This window comes from Beauveria bassiana (genome assembly GCF_000280675.1).
Source record: "Beauveria bassiana ARSEF 2860 unplaced genomic scaffold BBA_S00008, whole genome shotgun sequence".
In the NCBI taxonomy this organism is placed as follows: domain Eukaryota; kingdom Fungi; phylum Ascomycota; class Sordariomycetes; order Hypocreales; family Cordycipitaceae; genus Beauveria; species Beauveria bassiana.
In genome coordinates this window covers 913389-936261 of record NW_007930843.1, presented here as the reverse complement: position 1 = coordinate 936261, position 22873 = coordinate 913389, and the positions used below count along the sequence as shown (strand labels likewise).

Below are 22873 nucleotides of genomic sequence, written 5' to 3'. Positions count from 1 at the left end.
GATGCAATTGACAGGGAAAGGGAAACAAGAAAGAGAGAGAAAAGGTGAAAAAGTTGAGAGGACCTGCTTGCCCTAATCCGACAGCTGACTAGGTGATAATGACAGTGGGCCAGCTTGGCTGGAGCAGCGTTATCAGCAAGACTGGACGAGAGCCACCTGGTCAGACGATATTGAAATAATATGTTGCCAATTCTTCCCTTTTTGCCTGCTGATTGCCCATCCCATTTCACTGCTTTCCCATCCCTCTTGACGTTTGCATGCTGTGCATGTTGCATTGTACCGTTTCTAGCGTTGGTCTCTCTATTTACAGCGTGTGTGTGTGTCTCTCCTAGTCGGCGCTTGCGGCATTCGTAGTTCCCAAGAGACGACGCGGTGAGACAAGGAATGAACTGTTTTGGTTGCCACTGACGACACCAAAATACCCCGGATCTGGGCTGGGCTGAATTTGTCTCGCCCTCTTTCCCTCTCTCTCCTCCCCCGCAACCCTCGGACGGCGCAGATATTACAAAAGATGCTTTCGCCCGAGATGCCGTGCTGCTCATTGGCTCGTCTTCCACGACGACGACGACGATTTGCACCAGGCTGCGAAATTTTATGGAAACTATTCGTAACGAATATTCAAATTCCAGGGGGCGGGGGGGCGGCGAGCATGCACCCCAAAAGCATAGTAGTGCCGGGCAGGCTGCTGCCAGGCAGGAGAAAAGAGGGCGAAAAGTCCGCGTCCACCCAGGCCGGGCACACTCCATAGCCACCATTCGCTTCTCAATGTCACATTGGCGTTATTGGACTCGGCCAGTTGGGCAACCAAAGCAGCCCATGACCTTGCTGATGTGGTAATGCCCACTTTCAAGAGGGTAATAGTGTGTGGACCGCGAACAGCCAGCGAGGCCAGGCATCAGGGCAAAGGAAAGAGGGGGGGGGGGGGCGCCTTGGTTCTCGCGCTGGCGAGGGCCCGTTACACTTGCGCGGCGAAGAATGGGGAACAGGACCCCAATAACTATTGGCAACTACCTAATATCAAGCCAAAGTCTTGCCATTGGGATCCAAAATGCCTCGTTTCCCACTGCCCCTAGCCCACCGAATAAAGTCGTCGGACGGTGCGATTCTGGGGAAAATATTAAGCCCCAAACCCCCCTACTCGGTATAAAATTTGTTTTTATGGGACCATTTACGCTGCCCACCACTCTCGAGTCATCTGATTCGAGTGTGCGCTGTCAGTCATGCCTACTCATTCGCTATTTGTTGTTCTGTCATTGTCGTCTTGACGTCGGAAAAAACGCCAGTGAAAAAAAAAATTTCTCCTAGTAGCCGCCTTTGCCTAGCCGATTTCCGACACCGTCGCACTATGGCCCAGAGAATTCCCCGATGCGGCCTGCCAAGTTTTGTGGCTTTCTCGGAAACACGGCCTCTAGCAATTTTGTACGTGCGACGCGACCGCCGCCCAGCGCCACCAAACACACACCTGCACAGAAGACTTTTGGAAGCGGACGGAACGGGGGGCGGGGGGTTTGGGGGCGTCTCTCAGTGTTTGCGCAAGCGTCATGGAGGTGCGCCACGCGGCATCTCGAGTTGACCAGTCACTGTAATTAGGTACCAGAGTGCCAGAGCACGCAGAGGTAGGTAAGGTACGGATCAGTCTATCACTAACAGCCCGGCTCCGCTGTGGATGCCGTGGGCTTTCACGACGCCACGAAAATAGATTGCAAGGTAATTCTCTTCTTCATTTGCCCATGTTTTATGTACGCGATAATTAATCATCCGGATTATTCTCTTGAAAAACTTCATACTCTCCACGATGCAACGTGGGGAAGCATCGAGGCAAAAGACTTTTGGAACACATCTTTCTCGCTGCAGGCGAGAGAATGACCCGCCCGGCCAACTGCGGGTTTATTAGATGACAAGAGTAATAACTAGTGGCGATGGATGACAGGGCAGTGGTCGTGCATGACGAAGTTGGGGGGGCGAGCAGATCAGCATGAATTGCTCCGCGCCAGAAACTTCAACGTCATGTAAATTATGTAATACAGCATTTCCTACTCGTCAGCATCAACTGTCCCATCGGGAAGGCATGATCACTGATCAAGACTACTCGGAATCAATTCCACAGCGGAACATGTGCGCGGCGCTGCGGCTTTGTCATTCATTCACCATGTCACGCAGTACAGGTCGTGCGGCAGCGGCCTTGGCAGGGCAGCGGCGGGATAGCCAAGCCTTCTGACAACCCGGCACCTGGGCCTGGGTTGATGGGTGCTGGGTACAGAGTAACATTGAACGCACTAATTCCCTAAAATAAATCTAAATAAATCTAAAATAAATTTTCAAGTGCTCTCTAGACCCTCTTCTAGGCTATCCCGCATACGGGCCCTTGAAACAGTCTTGAAAGCATTGAGGCTGGCGCTATGACCGAGTCTAGCCAGGGGCCTCTATTGTAATCTGCAGCGGCATGAGTCGTGTGTATCGGCGTTAGACACAAAACAGGCACAAAAATCTCATAGTTCTGTAATGCTGGCGGAGTTACTGTCCGACTGAGGCACACCACAAGACCTCCACGTCGATGATCTGCGGGGTCTCCAGACTTTTTTACTATTTCCCTAAGCCGCAGCTGGACGCGTGCTACGAAAATTCCGCACTTTTACCCCAACATTTTCATGGTATCCGTAGTCTGCCAAGTTCTCGTCGTCGAGCTTGCCATCATCAACAATTGGGTGGGCATCACGGCGCTACCCCGCTGGCTGCGAAATGAGAAACGTCTCATTCGCGCAGTCGCTCGACAGCACACCAACCAGCCTCGAGTGCGAGGTCGCAATCTTGTGAGCAGCATATTTTTGGCCCTACTAATCAATCTTGACGACAAAATGTTTCTCTGCCCGCCAGCTCTTCTGGCTGACGTGATTTTACAGCGCTTGATACTCATGCGATGAGTGTGGCTTACGACTTGTGGGCATGCCCGGAAATGTCGGCTGCCGTAAGAAACGTATTGCCTGCCGTGCCCGCTCAACGAAAAGTGGGAGAACAATGTCCACGGCTAGTATCTATTAGTTCTGCTAGCCGTGATAGTCGCCGCGCTGGCAAGACAAGTTGGCCAATCAAGTCTGTGTGCTCACTGGTTGTTTGCTGGCAGCACTGCGTCGGAATGAGCAGCCTACGCTATTCTGCATACTGACAGGCGTTTTCAACCGATTCAGTTTATTTGCGTCAACGACATGGTACGTGTTGTGCGTTTTCGCTCCACATTTATTGATAATCAAAGTGCCTGCAGGATCTTGATGCAGATGCGCCCTTGTATCTACATATAACGGCCTAACTGCACTTTAGCTAGGCAATTATCGAGCTGCAGCTGCGCCCACCAGCAGAAGCATTCCGCGTCGTGATAGCAATAGATGTGGTCAAGAGATTAAACTTGATTTTCTTTATCCTCGTTTTTTCCTCCTCTGCTTTGAGAACTGTGAATAGTGACTCTGCGCACAAGCTCTCGCCTCTGCAACTGGCATGCGTCACGTGTCAACACTCCGACCGATAAGCCTTATCCATCATCTTTTTTTTGCCCCACTACATTTTTATCACCAAATCGACATTGTGCGGCATCAAGGTTGAAGAAACAGCAGATTTGAATACGCAGCCGCCTGCTATACAACTCCTGTTACTTTTTGTACATTTCACCGACTCTCAATCACTTCTTCACACATACTTACACGCCACATCTCCTGGTTGCTCGCCGCTGAAGTACCAGCAACACCATGGCCACCCCGCCACAGGCCCCTCCAAGCGAGGCCCCCGCCGTGCCCACGACGACGACGACCACCAAGACGACGACCAGCAAACCCATCCATAGCCTGGTGCTCGACACAGGTCCCTTGATCAAGAACGATCCGACTGTGAGTGCGCTGCTCGCGCAGGCCGAACAACTATACATCCTGCCGTCCGTGGTACCCGAGATCCGCGACGCCGCGACACGGACCCGCGTGGAGACGCAGCTGCTACCATTTGTGACGGTGCGGGCGCCGCATCCCAGGAGCTTGGGCATTATCCGCGAGTTTGCGCGTAAGACGGGTGACCTTGGAGTCCTGAGTAAGCCGGATATCGAGGTCCTGGCACTCGGGTACGAGTTGGAGTGCGAGCGCAATGGCGGCGACTGGCGGTTGCGAAGCTCGCCAAACCAAAAGCAGGTCAATGGAAAGCCTCCCCAGAGAACGTCGGAGGCTGTCGAGACTTCAGCAGTGGGTTCTGCTGTAGAGAAGACAGAGGGTGCGGTTTACCCGGCCACGGAGGCTCCAGTCGAAGCTTTGGAGAAGCTCAATCTTGCCCATGCCGCAGAGACAGAAGAAGATGCTGCAAACACGGACGTCTCCCCGAAGGTTGATGCTAAGGACCATGCCGAAGAGACCACACCTGCTAAAGAGGAAGTCGCCGCCGAGAACGTCGTGATAGAGGAAGACGAGGATAAGGACGACGGGGAGGCGTCCGACGACGACGGCGGCTGGATCACGCCGTCCAATGTCAAGAAGCACAAAGGCCAGGACAACGGCTCAACCCCGTCTAAGAGCCCGCAGCGCACTCTGCAGGCCGCCGTGCTCACCTCCGACTTTGCCATGCAAAACGTTGCCCTCCGGATGAACCTCAACCTCGTCACGCCGACCTTTGCCCGCATCACGCAGCTCAAGACGTGGGTGCTACGCTGCCACGGCTGCTTCAAGGTGACCAAGGACATGGAGCGGCAGTTTTGCCCGAGCTGCGGCCAGCCGACGCTCATTCGCACCAGCTGCTCCACCGACGAGCAGGGCAACTTTCGGCTACACATGAAGAAGGGCTTCCAGTGGAACAACCGTGGCAACGTCTACAGCGTGCCCAAACCGGTGCACGGCTCGCCCCACGGGCGTCTGGCCAAGCACGCGGGCGGGCAGAACAATTGGGGCGCGGGCTTGCTGCTCGCGGAAGATCAGAAGGAGTATGTCAAGGCGGCGGATGCGCAGAAGAGGCAGAAGAAGAAGGATCTGATGGATGATGAGTTTCTGCCGGGCATCCTGACGGGAGATCGCTCGGGGGGTGGTAAGATACGCGTTGGGGCTGGCAGAGCTATCAACTCTCGCCGTCGAAGATGAATGTAGGTAGCCATGATTCAATCAAATGATGGAACAAAGGCAAAAAAAAACAGTGGAAAAGGAAAAGGGAAAGGAACAAGCAATGCATTATGAATCGGATGTCAAAAGTTTTACATGGATGGATGGGCAACAGCTTGGGTGGTTTATAGAGCATTTTGCAAGCAATATCATGATGATGGGAAATAGACACTCTACAGAAACCACATTGAATTCTGGCAGTAGTGATGAGTTTTGCAGTGTTTTATCATTGCGAAAACATTCCGTAGACGCCAAGGGGAAAAAAAATTGTATGAGAGCAGTCAAAATCCAGCCAACTGAACAGGACATGTAAAAAGCAAATTCCCAAAACGCCATCTACGAGAGCTAGATTCTACGCATTACGCTTTGAAGTTGCTCTCCCCTCCCCCTCCTTCACCTCGTGTTTGTGTATGTGTGTGTGTGTGTGTGCAATATGCGTGATTGCGCGAAAAGCCTACGCACAGGCCCGATTTACTCCTCGTCCTCTGTAGTCAACAGTCAGCTTTATCCAATTTTCACGACGGCCAAGGCTTTGGGGGAAGAAAGCGCACTCTGCTGGGTCAGAAGAAGGTTGAAGCGACGCTTCAGGGTAACGCGCTGGCGCGACCACTTGTCGTCGGGCGAGAAGCGTGCCGGGTGAGCGCTCTTGGTGACTTGGCCGTGGGCCACCTTTTTGAGTGTGTACAGGCGGTTGCCCTTGTCGTCGACGGTGTACATGAGATGCATGGCGGCGAATTGGGTGTGGTAGTGTGTCGAATTCGATGATAGAGCGGATGAGTAGAAGTGCGATTGGGTTATCCTGCGACGTATGATTGTTCGTGCAAAAAATATTCTCAAGATGGTGACTTGTCTCTCAAATTCGAGTTTAAAAAATTTTGAGTGGCAGAAATTTCGGCCGACAGAAAAATGAAGTGGGTCACCGAGCTTATCGATAACGCACCAGACGCAATTCAAGTAATCACGAGGGCTGACGCCAGTTTTAGTTGACAACAATTGAATCTACAGGTATAATTATGTGACAGAAAATGATGGTGATATTGCTAATATGCAGTCGTAAATCAAAACAGAACTCATAGGCACGTTGCAGTAGCCGTTACGAGGCGCAATGGGGTCGATGAGCGGCTGGCCGAGAGCTCAAATCGTGATGAAAATGAGAGACTAGAAAGTAAACGTGAAGAGCAGCTCATCACCCATTCAAAGGAGCGATTCTGCAACTCAAATGGCACTCGGGTGCCAGGTCATCTTTGGTCGATGGATCAAAAAAAGACCAACTAAGCGTCCATCCTTCGGACCGCAAGGCCGATTTACTCCTCCCCAACACGAGCACCCCTTGGACCTGCGAAGCCATCCTTCTCGAAGAAACGAAAGACGAGGTTATAGTCGTCAAAGTCGTGCACAATTCGGTCAACGCGCTTGTAGCCAGGGACAGGGTCAGCGAGACGCTTGCTGGCGAGACCGCGAATTCGGTCAGCACCGGCGCCGTAGGGGTTGGCCCGGCGGCCCTTGGCTTCAAAAAGCGTGACGCTGAAGCGGCCCGGCTTGAAAATGTCAACCACATGCTCAATAATTTCCGCAGTGTCACGACCGTTCTGTCCGCCGGGCACATTGGTTTCGAACGAAGCATAGGAAAAACCGTCCTCAGGGGTGACGTGCACGGTAAAGTAGTGGCAAGCCTTGCTTTCGCCGTCCGCATTGGGCGGGGCCGGCACGACACCATTGGCAGAGAATCCGCAGGGACTAAAAAGGTAAGCGTCGATGCGGGCATCGGGATAGACCGAGGTAGGGTAGACATTCGCCAGTCCACAGTTGTCAGAGATGACGGTGCCAAGAGCGTGGCCTTCGGTGGTGAGAGACTCGTCAACCACAGGCGTGTTGACTTCATCGTGCAAGTCAGAGTCGCTTCCGTTGCTGAAGACGTCAACTTCATCCAGCGGCTCAGAACTATCTTCATGGATTGCGGAGCAGCGAGCCTTGTTCTCAGCAGCCATCCTATCGCAAGCGACCGCACTCGCGTGCGAAAGGAAGAACTGCTTTGCATTCTCAGGATCAAGATCAGTCATGAGAATCTCCAAGGTCTCGTCAACATGCTCATCACCGCTCGACTCAATGAGACCAAGATCCGGGCTGTCGTCGGTTTCGATGATTTTCTCATTGGTCTCGGACTGAGGCGTGATGGGGGGAGTGAGCTCCTGGTTGGGCGGGGTTAGGTAGAGGTACCAATGATCACCGTTCATTTTGCCGACCATGTAAGCGCTTCCGTGGCCGAGCATATCGTCGAGGTACTTGACTTCCTGCTTCCAGCTGCGGTGAGGGCCGCGCTGTTGATCGGGGAAGAGAAAATTCTTGCGACTATAAAAGACGCGGTACGGGGTAGCGGCAGCGCGAATGCTGTCGACGGAGCTGGCGTTGCTAAACGGGAAGCCGGCATTGGCAGCAGCAATATGGAGAAGGCGCTGAAGACCAAGAAGAAGTGTAGTGGTACCGCAAGTCTTGAGAATCAGCTTGTGGGGGAAGACAAACATGCTCGACTCGGACAAGAGGTAGGCGTCGACAGTCTCGGACTCGAGAACGGAGAGAACTTTGCAGTGAACCATGTCAAGCATGGACTCCCAAGTCTCCTTGTCGACAGCCTTGAGACCGAGAGGAGAGGCATTGACAGGTAGAGCATCGGCGCTGGGCGCAAACCAAACCTCTAGAAGCTTTTCCGGGCCCTCAAAGGCGTTGCTTGAGTCCAGATCGGCAACAACATCGTGGTTGATGGTCAGGTGAGGAGTAGCCGAGGACGGAGAAAAGGTATAGTTGCTCGGGACTGAGTACTGGACCATGATAGCGGCGAGAGATGTCGGCCGGTTGGTGATTGTTTGAGGATTTGTTCGTTGACAGATTCTTTGCCCGTGTGGCAGAGTCCGCGGAGCACTAGCTGCCGCTCAAACAGACTTTGCGGCGTCTGCTTGAGAGAGTAGGCCCACAGGAAAGTGTTGAGTCTCGAGCGCTGGCGGAGCCAGCAGCAATGCGTTGGTGGGAAGGGGTATTGACAACGTCACGGAGGGGACGTTAGGGAGGTCGGAAGATGGAGTGCTTGAACCTCTTCTCGGGAGGAATTGTGGCAATTAGGCTGCAGTCCGATACCTATGGGGGAGTATCGGAGCTAGCAGACTTTGGGATCTGCTTTTTGAAAGGATAATACGGTGGTGATGCGGACGGTAAGCGGGGTATGTAGCAAGAGTCGTGCTATCGAGGCCTACAGAAGACAAACACGTTAGCGGGGGTGTTTCGGATGCGGCGTGGTGAGTTTGTGATTGGCATACTTTGACGGTCTGTTGAATAGGAAGCGCAGAGGGTCCGCTGGACGCATAGAAGTGCAGATGGAGATGGTGAAAGATTCGCGGACGGGCGACAGTCGAGGCGGTCACGGCCGTCGTGGTGTAGATGAGCAAGCTCGGGAGTTTAGCAGACGGCTTGCAACATTGGATAGCAAAACGCGAAGCAGAGCGAAGCAAAGCGAAGCGTATTGCGTGCCGATGGGCTAGGAGATTCAGCAAGCAGGTCTAGCTGTCGTCCAAGGCAAAGATGAGGGGAATAAGAGGACTGTTTATCTTTCGTGGCGGGCCACAAAAGGCGCAAAGTGGTGAAAATTTGTACGCAGAGTGTAGAGCACTGCAGAAGTCGAGTGAACAAGGAGTCAGAGCAAGGTAGCAGGAAACTCGCAGCCGCAGGGTACAGGGCGCGTATGTGTGTCTGATTGTGTGTTGTTTTCGGGAGACAATGGCTGTGCAATGCAAGAAGCCAGAAAGTTGGCACGAGAGCTGGATGAGATTTCTGTGTGTCCAATATTCGGGCGTTGGGCGAGTGGTGACGTCCCCACTGAAGCGGGAAAAATTCTTGAACCCCTGCGTACTTGGGTACCCGAGAGAGGGGGCGGGCACGGCTAGCTACCTACCTTATTCATCACTCGTCGCAGACTCTCATCCCATTGGAAGCGCCGTCTGAGCTGAGTTCTAGACATTTCATGCGTCGTGACAACGGATGTAACTTTTTCTGCCTTGGGGCTGATGTGCCAGTGCCTCGCAGCAGCCCGTTCCGAGGTAGGCGAGTGCATTTGCGTGCATAGGCATCAGTGATTCGCATCGGCAAATGGCATGCGTGAATGGCCATCAGCTCAAATACTAGCCTGACGGCATGTATCTCCTCCTCCATGTTGCAGGCAGGGCTTACACAAGGCATCCTATTACCAACTACCCCGAGCGCCGTGCGACTGGGCTTGTGACTCAGTGTGCCACCAGTAGCGCCGTCTGCACCATAGCGCCGCTGCTTTATGGGTTGTAAAAGGCTCTTATTTATGATAGAGATCGAAGGTCCAAGGACAGAGGATATCCTAAAATTTGGCTTCTGTCGCTGGATCAAGTGGCGGATGGGAATACTTATGTACTCTTTTTTGGCTTTTCATATACGCCGCTCGGCTTTCCCTCACCGTGAGTCACGATCCCATACCTCAAGTGTCATTTCTCATTGATAACGATATTGCCAAACTCCAGCCGTCTATATGTAATGGTATCTTTCAATCCGTATTTGTTCATCCGCTTGTTGACCCCTCCACCAGCCCGTGCGCTATGTCTTTGAACACATGATACAGCGAGCAATCCTTGTACTTTTCCATCAAGGAACCCGCATCATCGACGTTGACCTGCTCCGTCGAGATATCCTCTCCATTCACCTGGGTGCCCACCGGGTACCGCGGCCGCCTCCCCTCTTCCACCAACGTAATAAATTGCGCATCCATCGGCACGGCCCCGAGGAACTTGACGGCAAACTCCTCTGCCATTGCTTTGCCGCCCCCAGAACCGAATATATCGGTACACTCTGAGCAGTGTGGACACACAAAGCCGCTCATATTTTCCACAACGCCAAGCACAGGTATATTCGTCTTGGAGCAAAAGTTTAGCTCCTTGCGCACGTCAGCCGTCGACACGGCCTGCGGCGTCGTTACCACCACCGCCCCCGACACCTGCCCCGGGCGCGCGTCTCGCTGCAGTGTCTCCGCGAGCGAAATGTGCTCGTCCGACGTCCCCGGCGGCGTGTCGACGAGCAGATAGTCGACCTCGGGCCACAGCACGTCCTTGAAGAACTGCCGGATCATGGCCGTCTTCTTCGGCCCGCGCCAGACGACCGCGTCGCCGCGCTGCGGAAGCAGAAACCCGAGACTCATGGCGTAGAGGCTGCCGGACCCGGTCGCTGCGTCGGCGGCCTGCACGAGCACGGGCGCCCACCCCCCGGGCACTTGTGTGACTTTTGACGATTCGATCGAGAGCATTCGCGGGATCGAGGGCCCGGTCAGATCGATGTCGAGGATCCCGACCGAGTGCCCGGCAAGCGCGAGCGATAGGGCGAGCTGTGTTGTGACGGATGACTTGCCGACGCCGCCTTTGCCGGAGAGGATCTGCGTTGTCAGCGACGCGTAATGAAGCCGGATGAGGCGACTTACCAGCACAACGTGCTTGACCTTGTCCAAGCCCATAATGGCGCTGCAACAAGTGCTGCGGCGACGGAGGGTTTCAGGCTGGCAGAAACAAAATGAACCCAAAATCGAGGTGTAATGGCCGCCTAGTACGTGTCGTCGACGGTGCAGAGATCGCGGCGCAAAAACAGAATGTTGTAGCTTGATTAGTTTAGAATTGGCAAGCAGTCCGACAACGCAATCTACAAACAGGCATAACTACCAAGATACTTGCCCCGCCAAACCCACCAACCCAAATGACCCCGCCCACCACCACTCATACGTACATGCATTTCTAATCATCATCAAAAGCCAGACTCGCAACCATTCCCGTTTACGTAGTGAGCCGACAATACGTAGAGAGCTTGGCAGCATGGACCAAATCAATGCTACCCACAGTAGAAGTCCTCTCGCAGGTAGGTAAGCATATAGCTGTGCTACTGAGGGCTAAAAGGTTGTGGCCGGGCATGGTGTAAAATTTGCAGGTACCTAAGCCCTGCCGCTAATGTCTCTGTCGGCGCTACTACAATTGCTGGCGCTAATACTGCCACTGCCGCCACTGTCGCCTCAATCATCGTGTGTAGAAAATAGGTTGCTATCCGCACTATCATCGGACGATTAAAAAAAAAAATAAGTGTCAATCGTCTTCGTTGATGGTCATGATTCGCTACTAAAATTTCAGGCTGGGTCCTATCTATGCTTTTTCTTGTGTATCTCGGTTGCTCTCCTGATCGTCCGTCAAGAAGCGAACGGAATCTCTGCGATAAGAAACTAGTACGCTATTTGTACCACAACGCCCCAATAGCTCGCCGCCTTGCGGAACGTCGACGCCGTCGGTGTTTGTAAATCGCACTATTGGGCCTCCTTCTACCGTAAAACCAATAAACTCGCCTCTTATGGTTTCGTCTATTGAATCACTGGAGCTGGGGCCAATAGTGTTGCTGTCGGCGTTAGCTTTTCGTCCACGGACGATTCATTTGTTTACGTACACTCTACTGAATGGTGGTTCTGTTTCCGTATCTGCCGAAGGTTTCCTTCGCAGGCTCTGGAACCGCGCCTTTGTGCATAGGTAGCACATGTGCAGCAACCCTGCAATGACCAAGACTGGTGTGCCCAGTGCCAGCGCCCAAGGCCTATAACCTGTTAGGGATGCCGCGGAATTCGTCGCAGTATTGACCAAAGAGTACTCACGGGTGCCTTTTATCCCGTAGCGTATGTACCATGGCGAGAATGACGCCGACCATGGCAATGAGTGAGCCGACCTGGATCATGGTCCATGTCGACCAGTACAGGGACATGAGGTCCTCGCCGTCGCAGAATTGTAGAGCCAACAATGCATAGGCTTCCATAATTACAATGACAGTCGAGGATAGCACGCAGCCTGTGCATATGCCGATGCATATTCGAAGCCGCTTTTGCAGCTTGCCGGGGTATTCGGTATATTTTGACAGGGCATCTTGGGCTCTGAAGCTGGTTAGCAACAGCTAAGTGCAAGATGGAAGGCTTCTCACTTGATATATATGTATGATCCGAAGAATAAAAGTAGCAAGTTTGTGATGAACAATGTCCAGTATATCACCTTGAACTGCCACCGTCCGAGATGCGATGTGAATTGTGCATATTTGAGGCACTTGGGCGAACCGGGCCCAACATCGTCCATGATGTGTCTTTATTAAATGACCTGACAGAACCGCTTTGGCCTGTGTAAAGTGAAGGTATAAAAGAGTGCTAGATACAAAAAAAAAGTCTGCCTACGGAAATGACGGCCCAGATTGAAGACAGATCCTGCCCCTATTATACGCCCCCAGTCCAGTTTGTTATCAAACAGCTGGGCAATCCTGGGACGCCCAAACCGGGGGCACAAAGGGCCTATGTGCCTAATGCCAAGAACGGCGCATGATATTGAGATTCCACTCTCGCATCTGTGCTGAGACATTGTGTTGGTGCAAGCTTGGGTGTTGCGCGTACACCTTGTGGCCCCCACCAAAAGATTAAGCTTATTCTGCATGCATACGGGCGAGGTTTGACATTCAAGTCCTTGTCCTCCCGTGAGCCAACGATCAGCTGCCAGGGATCGTTTGCTATCGGTACAAACCGGTGAGGGATCTGCGTGGCTGAACAGAACAAGAGATAAAAAATAGGCAAAGACGCGGGCAATTGCCGAAAGTGTTGGCATCCGCACGCCCATCTCAGCAACCCGTCTTGGCGAGATGGAGCCGGAAGGAGTCAAATCTCAGCCTCCGGCAGCGATGCGCAGATCCAATCCAGTAAAGTTAGTGCACGGGGTGGCGTGCAGCCGCTCTTGGCGAATCACGCTGCGACAGAAGACAACTTCGACAAAGAATTGAGGACAACAGGGTACTACTCCGAGAGGCCACTAGGGCCAATATGCTTACTGCGCCTTGTTGCCAAGAGCGCGACCGGTGTTGGTGAGTCGTGACCCGCCTTCACCACCCATCTCAGGCGCAAAGGGCCGCCCGTGGCCGGCTTATCCATGCGCAGTGCCCCTAATACCCCCAAAGCCGTTTGAATTACTCGAAATACAATGTGATCCAGGATGGCGAAACCCGTTGAAACGTCGGGGGCAAAGAATATATATAAATAAGAAAAGCAACGCAGAAAGCACGCCGACACATGTGCAGGGCTGATCGTGGGTTACTCAAATGCTTTGTAAAATTTAAGCATGAAACATGACGTTATCGCGCAACGCAGATCCCGGTCTAGACTGGCAATGATGTGCTATGTAGCGTTGGCACCTGAGCTGGCTGTGCCATGTTGCGCACTGAGACAATTTGCGACTGGCTGCGACGCGGGAGGAACGACGTCGATGGTCGTTATCAGTGAGACACACCTCTTTGCCTTGGCGGCGACGATCGAAGAGAGAGGCTTCTGCAAGCCGCGCCGATTGTGGCGGCGCTGGCGGCGCTCCTACATCACAACACCGCCTACAAAGTTGATAGTTGGTTGCGACTATCTTTGGTGTAACCAGCCTATATTTGTCACTTTCCCACTGCAGATGACACCAACGGAGTGCTTCTAGTCCTGCGAGTCTATGACGGCTTGTACGTCTTTGAATTGAAAGTTCAATCGGGTCAACGCTAATGGGCTAGCTACCCTGATCTTGGACAGGCTAAAGAAGGGAGTCTAGAAGGAACATACGGCAAAATGCGACCCAAAGATAAAAAGCAAACCTAATGATCGTCCTCTTGTAAACATAGATAGAAATGATATTTAAAACCTTAAGTAGAGATTTACTAACAAGATATACGTTTCATGCACTAATCAACATATCATAGGCTCATCTGACTCGTGGAGAAAAGTGCGACTGCTTCGAGCTGCATGTCGAAAAAAAGGTGTGTCAGCAACTCCCCCCAAGAACCTTGAAGATTCACTGCATTGACGGGTCAACTCCTGATGCGCAATGTCATGGCGTTCAACTAGCCACAAACGACTCGGATCGCAACGTCTCCGAAACTCGTCCAGAAGGCTTAGTTTCGTCATTCGAGGGAGGCCTACGTCAGTATCGAAGTTGATTCCTCTAAATGGGGTTAAAAACAAACTCAAGTATGACGTTTGAAACGAAGTTGACTAATCGCTACTCTCACCCCGTATTAAACTCAATCTCACTTGTCCGTGCCGTGTGGAGTGAATCAGTGCGCCCAAGACAGGTCTCGGCACGCTGTAGGGCCGATGCCAAGTTCCACTTGCGGGGGAGAAGAAGTAATCCTCCTGCTTATAGTGCTCTTGCTTATAGTGAAGTAAGCCCGTTAGATACGGGTGGAAGCTCATGACAGTCATTTTGGTATTGCTTTCCAGCCTTTGTGTCTGTTTCGGTCGCCGATAGTGACGTGATCATCCCCGCCGCCCCAACGTGGTGTTGGTTTCAAGAACCCCGGTATGATGGCGGAATTTCCGCAGGCACAGCAATCTTCACAAATTGGCCCTAATATGAAGTTTGGATGGGGGTTTTCAGACACCAAAATGCATGATGGAGAGACGCAGTAAACATATAAAAGCATCAGAGTTGTTTTAGTTGCTGATGCTGCTGGTGAGTAGAGACAACTCTCGCCGCAGAGGCCAAAGGAGGAACAAAGTACTACCCCATGCTTGAGTTTCTGATTCATTTGGATAGAGAGAACACATCATGCGGCCTCTGGCCCTCTTCTCTCGCTGCTATATTGCATGAAAACTGACTCTTTTCTCTATATAACACAGAGGCGTATAGAAGGAAGATAAGCTATAGGAAGACTAAATTCGTAAAGACGGTGATAATCGGTTCAAAGTTTTCGGCTTCTTGCAGCTGGCATAGGTCAAACTGAAGGTATTAGAGGTTCATGGAAGCACTAGTGACTACATCGACGTCAGCAGTCCTTAGAGGTAATCAAAATCTGGAGCAAGCCATTTCCCGTATATGCTCTTGCGGGCATACTTTGGGGCGCTCTGTAGACTGTGGTCATCCCAGGGAAAGACCTTCGTTTTGATCTAATCTAGCAAAGATTATATGAAGCGGCTTAACCTAAATTCTTTCATTGGAGTATAGCACCCTTACGAGACATATCATCACAAGCAAGGCTCATGTTTCGCTTCCAAATCCCGCAAGATCGCACGCACGTAAAAGCAAAAGAACTCATCAATAGTGCATTTCTAGCCGCTCGTAGTACCTTGCAGAGCTCTCGTAAGTCACGCTCGCTGAACAGGGGGCTCATCCAGTTCCCACACCAATTCCCTTGTTTTCCTCTGCTTCATCTTCCTGGTAACAAGAGTTTCCTGTGGCCAATATTCAGGCTGGTCAAGAATCAGCCACCACGGTGACGCGAACGAAAACTCGACTGGCGCAGCATAGGAGAATTCCAGATCGACAACGGCGACGATTTGCAAATTCTTGTCAACAAGGATATTCGAAGGTCGCAAATCATCACACCATAGCCGATAAACTTGCGCTTACCATCTTCCTCCGACTCAACCGCATCGCTGATGAGTCAAATGGTCAAAATGTAACTGCGCAAGCCTTTCGAAGTAGTCTGACGAGTCTTGAAATGTAGACTCGGGTAGTTTTGCACGCGGCAAGGATCCAATCGGTATGAGTTCACTCATAAACATTGATAGGGGTCGTTGCGTGACCTCCCATGTACAGTCATCAGTCTCTTCAAAAGCGCCTATCACTGGAAATTGCAGCCTAGACAGCTGTAAAATTGACCGCCATCTATTGATATAGCGTCTCAAGCTTGGCGGGGTCAATATTAGGGTCAAGGTTTGGCGGATCTTAGAGACTTCGCCCCGGAATGTTCAGTGCCTGTCCCATATCGGTGTGATGTTTAACGTATTCCATGATAATAAGTTGCCCAATCTGAAGGGGACTCTCTTCTCTTGATCGCTAATGAAGAATAAATGAGATCGTTTTAGTTGACTTTTCCTGAATTAGCTTTATCACGGCGACCTCATTCCGTAACTTTACCTCAGGAAACATTGTCGCGCCAGCTTTCGGGAATCGAATCACGGCTGAGCCACCATCCTCAAATTCCATGCAAAACTGCGCATTAAAGGAACCGGTTTTCAGTATTGATTACAACGTGGAAGTACCGCCACCCGATGGCCATGTCCTGAACCATGAACTTCCGCCACTCTTCTTCAATTCCCCTCACTTGCCTCAAAGGCAACATTATCAAAAAAGAGCCGCATGATAAATCAAAGAAATATAGCAGAGCGTAGAGGGCTAGCAATTGGGGAGGCAGAGTAAAGTCGTCTGCTCTGTTGTGGTGGTGTATTGTCACGGCCACGGCGAGTGTGACTGGGAGCCCCTTGAGCACTACTGGTGGGTGCCGACGCCTTAGGGACACATAACTTTGGCGGTCAGGAAATGTCACCAATGATGATACAAAATCTAAGAAAACATCCTCTCTAATGAAATAAACACTCGTTTCTACTGAAAGGCCTGGCTGGCGTGTAAGAGGGTTTTCTATTCTTCTAGAAAACCGTTAGGCAGACGGGACGACCCGCGCCACTGTAATACTACCTACGCGGGAGGGGGGTGTTTTCTGACATGCCCTCTGACATATTTTACTATCTGGCATGTTTTTACGGCATGTTATAAGGAAATCACACTTTTTAGCATGTTAAAAAAATTTCTAATATCCTATCTAAGAAGCCCGAATCTATGGTAACATGCCGTAATAATATTTTATCTATGAAAATCTGTCAGGGCATGTCAGAAAACACCCCCCTCCCGCGTAGGTACTGTACGTCCACTAGCACCCCTGCTTGCCCTGCCTCTACAGTACTACGTAGCGCTAAATGGAAGTCGCGCCAAGCCGCCGTAGTAACGGCTCATACTGGCTAATTATATTACGCGTGGGAGTCCATTTCTGCAAGCAAACTGAGTAATCCAGTTTCGAGTTATGGTTGAAGGTGGTGAGGGGTAGTCTCTGGCTTGTGTCGTGTGTTGAGACTATCCGTGGTGCGTTTGGCTCGGACGTCTGCGTCTACAGCGTTTTGGCTTCTGGAGAAACAGAAGGGCCGCTTTGATGTAGTGCTTTCTGGGGAAGAAGGATACTGCGCGAATACACCGTCCGTGGTTTTTATTCTAGTTTGTACAGTAGTAAGAGTGGGCGACACCCATCGCAGCAGCAAACCTTGAGTCGTGGATAAAGCATGCAGAACGGGGGGCGACTTCCACTTTTTGGCAGCAATCATGTCCCGATGGCCTCTCCCAACGAGTCATTATTGGTGACCGGAGGGTCAATTGCTGACCCAGTATGTCGTCAACAAGTACTGTTGCCAAGATAGGGCATAGCGATAGCGCGCCAGGGCTTGGCGTCTTGCGGCGGCCAGTCGTCGCGCTTCAAGAGCATGCACCAATTAGCGAAAACAAAGTTGGAAACAAACAACCGTCGTGAAAATGAAGTGTTCGGAGTAAGTGTTACCCGCTGTTATGATGGGGGGGACGTGGGGGGCAACTGTCCCGTTGGCGGCGCACGTCCCTTGGGCACAAAACACAGGATGCGTGCGCCTGGAACATACACGACGGCAGAAATCAGCGCGGGTAAACAATGCATGCAATGCGAAGACGGCACTTTGACGAACATGACTGGCAGCAATGCAGTCAGTCGGCAGCGGTGAGTCGCTGGCCCTTATCCGCCGTGCAGCTTGTTGGGCGGCAGGCAATCGGTATTTCGCAGCTCGACGTCGAACTATTGAATATGACGACGAAATTTACGGCGAAAAAGCATTGCGGGACGTTGGTATCGGAAATCGAATCTCGGAACAGTACGGAGTAAACTGATCAAGAAAAGGAGAGGAGAGGAGAAAACGGACAACGAGTTTGTTTGCTTTGGCCGAACTGCGGAGAAGGCCCGGAAAATTATCCCGTCGGTTGAAATGGCGTGAGCGTCATGGGCGGGGCAATTCGATGTTCATCCCACCAAAGCTCACCCGCCACCCGCCAACCTCGGACAAGGTCAGTAGTATTCGCCGGAAATAGTATGTGCAAAATAGTGGGCAAAATAAGAGATGAAACAGTGTGAGAGATAGTTATCCGTCTATTTTTTACCGGATTTCATCCCGTGGCACTAGTGACGGGCCTTTTGCGCCTTAAATAGAAATTGTCCTAAACATTACCTAATGCTCTGGCTGCTGCCATCGGATATAAAACCGACGCGACGGTGAATTACAAATTCTAGGGTCCCTCTCGGCTATTTCTCCAAGAAAACATTACTTAACTTTCCTCTATTCAATCACTTGATGTTTGGCATAAGCGTTGTTCATCTTGAGTGCGTTCTTAAGTGCGTTTTTACTACCAGCTTGCATCCTATCTTGGCTCGTCACAGGGTATAGCCAGTAATAGGCCGTACCCCATCTCCCGCTCCTCTTCCACTACCACCAGCGCAGGGCTTCTTTTTTGCACTTTCTCCATCATGTCCGTCGCGCTGGCCAGGATTCGACATTCTTGGTCCCGAAAAAGAATACCAGAACTGACAAGAACAAAAAATGCGCGTGATTCATCGGATTCTGCAGCCACGGAACCAGCAACCGTCCACAGCATTACGGCCCAGCCGCAGAGCCTCTCCACTACATCACCGCAAGTCAACATGCAGCCGGCCGACGAGCAGGCCATAAAACACTACCAACCCTTCCGAGGCCGCGTTTTTGCCATCACTGGTGGCGCCAGCGGCATCGGCTTCGCGACAGCCAAGATCCTCGCCCAGCGCGGCGCCACCGTGTGTGTAGCTGACGTCGATACAGATGCGATGAAAGCTGCCGCAGACTACTTCGCCGGCCAGGGTGTGGACTGTGATGTTGATCGCGTGGATGTTTCAAAACGTGCACAAGTTGATTCCTGGATTATGGGCATCGTGGCCAAACATGGGCGGCTCGATGGCGCGGCCAATGTAGCGGGCGTCATTGGAAAATGCCACGGCATTGCGACGGTGGCGGAGTTGGAGGACGAGGACTGGGATCACATTATTGGCGTCAACCTTACAGGGACCATGTACTGCCTGCGCGCTCAACTCAGAAATATTGAACACGGAGGGTCCATTGTGAACGTGTCGTCCATCCACGGTCTAAAAGGTGTGTATCCATCTTCCTGAACTATGGGGAAATGGTGTAGCGGCTAACGAGACATGTCATGTCAGGCTTTGCGAGACACGCGGCATATGATGCGAGCAAGCACGGCATCATAGGGCTAACCAAGGCCGCGGCCCTGGAAAGCGGCGACCGCGAGATCCGTGTCAACAGCGTCGCGCCCGGAGCAATCTACACGCCGCTCATGCAGAAGAATTGGGACTTCAACAACCGACCCGCCGACGCGCCGTTTGACGAACCCACGGCGTTTCGGCGCCAGGGAACAGCCGAAGAGACGGCCAAAGTCATTTGCTTTCTGCTTGGTCCGGAGAGCACCTTTGTGAGCGGCAGCGTGTACCAGGTCGACGGTGCGTGGATGTAAGAGGGGCGGACAACTAGACGGAGGGCACATTATTCTAGCATGAGACTTACATACATATCCCTCAGCGTGCATGTATATGATTTGAGCACTGCATGATGACAAGCTCGGAGATGTAACTACGTCTACGTTGAAGGTTTACGCCGTTAAGGTCATTTAAATATACCGTAACTAAGGTGCCGATTAAATTAAGGCTCACCACGTTAGTTAGTATTGTAATCCTTTTCGTGCTATTATCTCGGGTTAGATCACCACCTTGATTGTTGGCAATACACTTTCAGGGACTTCGGAACCCACACGTTCCAAACGATTTTTTCCTGGTCTTTGAACAGTATAGCCGGCTACCTATGTATTATTTCGCGTTTCGTCTTCTGCTAGTAGCTCATTTGTGTTCGGGTGTCTCCCAAAAGTCTCCTGGCGCTTTCACATATTCAGAACGGAAAGGCAGCTTCACCGTGTGAAAACAACGACTAGGAGAGCTTTTGGGGTCCGCAAACCTCCTCTCCAGCCAAGTGACCCAATCCGGCTCTGCAGCTTGTATTACCGACCCATGTGACTGTTCCGGATATAAAAGATAGTGAATCTCGTTTCCAGCTTCGCAAGACTTATTATAAGCTTTATTGGTGGCGCTTTCCAAGATTGCAGTATCTCGTCCACCCTGAATCACAAGAACTGGGGCCGGAGAGCGAGCTCCTTGACCAGCGGAGACTTGTTTTTGCCATTGAAGAAGAGTTTCCTCGTCATGTTGAAAACCTTTGTGATTAAAAATGTCTCTTTGGGCAATATCATAGGTCAGTGAAAAAGTAGCAAAGAGGCATGACTGCGCGAGCTTAGCCAATTGAAGGCGTGATCGCATCACAGTTGTCAGAAATGACCCTTGGTAACCATCAATCGATCGTTCAGCGCCCTCTGCCACAAAAAAGAGAAGTCCAGCGGCCAGAGTTTGGTTGACGTACTCCCGCATCATGTCAACAAAGTAGTTAGCTGGGGCCAAGGCAATGCTCCCGACGTAGGACGAGTCATTCTTGACAAAGGAGCTTTCTGCAAGCTTCCAAGCCGTTCCGCCCCCGAGGGAGTGACCTAAAACCATCCAGTTCAGGGACAGTTGTGCCCCAAAAAGCTCACGTGCTGCAACAGTAGAATAGTATACGTCATTGGTATGGTCTATCATGTTGAGATACTTATGAGAGGTATGATTGTTGCCTAGTCCAGCGTAGTCTGTTCCGACTACGGCAAAGCCTTTGCGAAGTGCTGGCTGCCAAGTGCCAAAGTCGTCAAGGGCAGGGCTGCTTGAAACAGCACAGCCGCGAAAGAGGCCTATAGTTCCGTGTGCGAGGGCTACCAAGTTATAGCGGCCTTCTTGGGTAGAATTAAGACTCGAAGGCCGCAGAGGAAAGGCAATGAAGCCTGTAACAGGCACAATGTCTCCGGTTGAAGTTACAGAGGTGTATTGAATTCGAAAAGCTGTCACTCCAGGATCGACATTGAGCTCAGCAGGGTCAGTTGCCTTGAGCTTGAGAATTTTGCCGGGTTCCTGGCAGTTGGTGAAGTTTTCTGCCGTTGCGTAGAAGTCAAAATCAAAATTGTTGCCAAAAGTTTTTATGTCAACTTTATTAGCGTCACCGAGATTCTTTTGACAGAGCTGTCCGCAAGATAAAGATTCGGCGACATCCTTCGATACCCTGAAGTTGGAGGCCTGCGAAGCCTGTGAGAAACCCCAATCTAGGGATAGAACTAACAGCCTGTGTAATATCATTGCGAGGCGAATTTAATGCAAAGTAAGCGGATTGGCAATTTGTACCAAATTCAAGTCTGAGACTTTGTCAGATTGTATCAATGTAAAGAAAAGTATTGGGAGTGATACCCAGCTATATAGGTTCCAAAAGATCTGAATACAGTCCAAAGTAAAGTTTATATAGGTAAAGTATCGTAGCTGTAGAATAGCAATGCCAATCATAGATGAGGATGCGGCGCCAGAAACACCACGCGTGGGTAGATCGCACTTCTACCGATTTCGTGCTTGGTTCTTGATTCGGAATCCGAGGAATGCGGCGTGTTCCCGTGGTAAATCACACTTCTGCCGATTTCGTGCTTGGTTCTTGATTCGGAACCCGAGGAATGCGGCGCCGGAAACGGAGCACGAGCAACTGGATTGCAATCAAGTTGAATATATTACAGTAGAGCTACAGCTCAAACAGAGCTACGAAGGGCTGAATCGAATTCTTGTTGTAACTCTGGCCTCACCGAAGCGACGGAAAGCTATGTAAAGTGTGTACGCCGGCAGTGTGTCCAACAACCAAGTTACTTGGCTTAGGTTGCTTGTACTTGGTCGATTAGGTAATAGTCAACTATGCCCACGTAGTGTTGTGTGAAAGTTTTATATGCCTATCCGGTATCTCTTTCTACTGCAAAAACTGGCCCCGGTTCTGATCTAGCAGACACAGGTGCTCGCAGCACTATAAATTCTTCGATCTTCCTTGCTGGTACCTGCTAGCATACGAGACCTTGACCATACCACTCAGTAACTAGTCAATGAGGCCTGCTTTAAGTGATGGCCTTTATTCAACGCGAAACCTCATGGAACTGTGGGGAATGGTTGCAACTAATGGATTGATTCATGTACTCGAAAAGGCGTCCAAGGCGCCAGTGCTCGGGCTAGCGAAAGGAGACTTTTGCGTCGACAGCCCACTCGAGAAGCAGTCGCTCAATTCGAGCACCTGGCGATCATACATCGCCGGGAACTTGACGTAGCTCGAAAACTGGTTTTGACTCCATATAATCCATTCAAAGCACAGGAAACACAGGAAACCAATCTATCTACAGTGCCTTCCTACTCGAAACGCTAAAAGTTCAAAATTAACCTACATTCTAATATTAGATATTACTATTTACTTATATAACTAAAACTTAGTTATTAAATATAATAAAATAATTATTTCTCTTAATAATATAATATAACTTATTTAGACTAAATAACTATTTAAAATCTTTAAAAATAATATCTTATAAAGTTTAGCTTATTAAGTACTTAAGAATATTTAATTTATAATTATAAGTTATTAGTCCGTTAGAGAACGTACGTACATATCACGTTATAGGTGTTACGAACGCTCCTATATAAGGCACGGGCATACACCGTGGCGGGGTCAGCTATAGGCAGGACGCAGGAGAAAGGAACACGTGGTCACGTAACTACGTTAAAGTAATTAATAGATTACCTATTAATTACTATAATTAAGGATTAATAGAAAATTAGATAATTAAGGTAATTAGTCTTTATAGTAAAGATATAGATAGGTACTTAAGGGAAAGGTACTCTTATAA

The 22873-nt window shown here is 50.8% G+C and overlaps 7 protein-coding genes across 7 annotated transcripts; 2 read left to right on the top strand and 5 right to left on the bottom strand.

Moving 5' to 3' along the window:
* Window positions 1–3737: 3737 nt before the first annotated feature.
* On the top strand, window positions 3738–5099 carry BBA_03921 (20S-pre-rRNA D-site endonuclease NOB1; the record flags this gene model as incomplete). Its single annotated transcript, XM_008599018.1, has 1 exon — window positions 3738–5099. One exon carries the CDS (start codon window positions 3738–3740, stop codon window positions 5097–5099), a length of 1362 nt encoding a protein of 453 aa, XP_008597240.1.
* A 489-nt stretch (window positions 5100–5588) lies between these two features.
* Window positions 5589–5843, bottom strand: BBA_03920 (Nop10p family Nucleolar RNA-binding protein; the record flags this gene model as incomplete). Its single annotated transcript, XM_008599017.1, has 2 exons — window positions 5589–5602; window positions 5669–5843. The coding sequence occupies 2 exons, from the start codon at window positions 5841–5843 to the stop codon at window positions 5589–5591; spliced, it is 189 nt and encodes a 62-aa protein (XP_008597239.1).
* Window positions 5844–6421: 578 nt separating this feature from the next.
* BBA_03919 (adenosylmethionine decarboxylase) lies at window positions 6422–7942 on the bottom strand (the record flags this gene model as incomplete). The annotated part of the gene is made up of 1 exon (XM_008599016.1): window positions 6422–7942. The coding sequence occupies one exon, from the start codon at window positions 7940–7942 to the stop codon at window positions 6422–6424; it is 1521 nt and encodes a 506-aa protein (XP_008597238.1).
* A 1748-nt stretch (window positions 7943–9690) lies between these two features.
* BBA_03918 (cytosolic Fe-S cluster assembling factor cfd-1) lies at window positions 9691–10632 on the bottom strand (the record flags this gene model as incomplete). Its single annotated transcript, XM_008599015.1, has 1 exon — window positions 9691–10632. The coding sequence occupies one exon, from the start codon at window positions 10630–10632 to the stop codon at window positions 9691–9693; it is 942 nt and encodes a 313-aa protein (XP_008597237.1).
* Window positions 10633–11305: 673 nt separating this feature from the next.
* On the bottom strand, window positions 11306–12271 carry BBA_03917 (uncharacterized protein; the record flags this gene model as incomplete). Its single annotated transcript, XM_008599014.1, has 4 exons — window positions 11306–11552; window positions 11601–11744; window positions 11803–12075; window positions 12123–12271. 4 exons carry the CDS (start codon window positions 12269–12271, stop codon window positions 11306–11308), a joined length of 813 nt encoding a protein of 270 aa, XP_008597236.1.
* Window positions 12272–18521: 6250 nt separating this feature from the next.
* Window positions 18522–19552, top strand: BBA_03916 (3-alpha-(or 20-beta)-hydroxysteroid dehydrogenase; the record flags this gene model as incomplete). Its single annotated transcript, XM_008599013.1, has 2 exons — window positions 18522–19176; window positions 19242–19552. The coding sequence occupies 2 exons, from the start codon at window positions 18522–18524 to the stop codon at window positions 19550–19552; spliced, it is 966 nt and encodes a 321-aa protein (XP_008597235.1).
* A 379-nt stretch (window positions 19553–19931) lies between these two features.
* Window positions 19932–21305, bottom strand: BBA_03915 (secretory lipase; the record flags this gene model as incomplete). Its single annotated transcript, XM_008599012.1, has 1 exon — window positions 19932–21305. The coding sequence occupies one exon, from the start codon at window positions 21303–21305 to the stop codon at window positions 19932–19934; it is 1374 nt and encodes a 457-aa protein (XP_008597234.1).
* Window positions 21306–22873: the final 1568 nt, after the last annotated feature.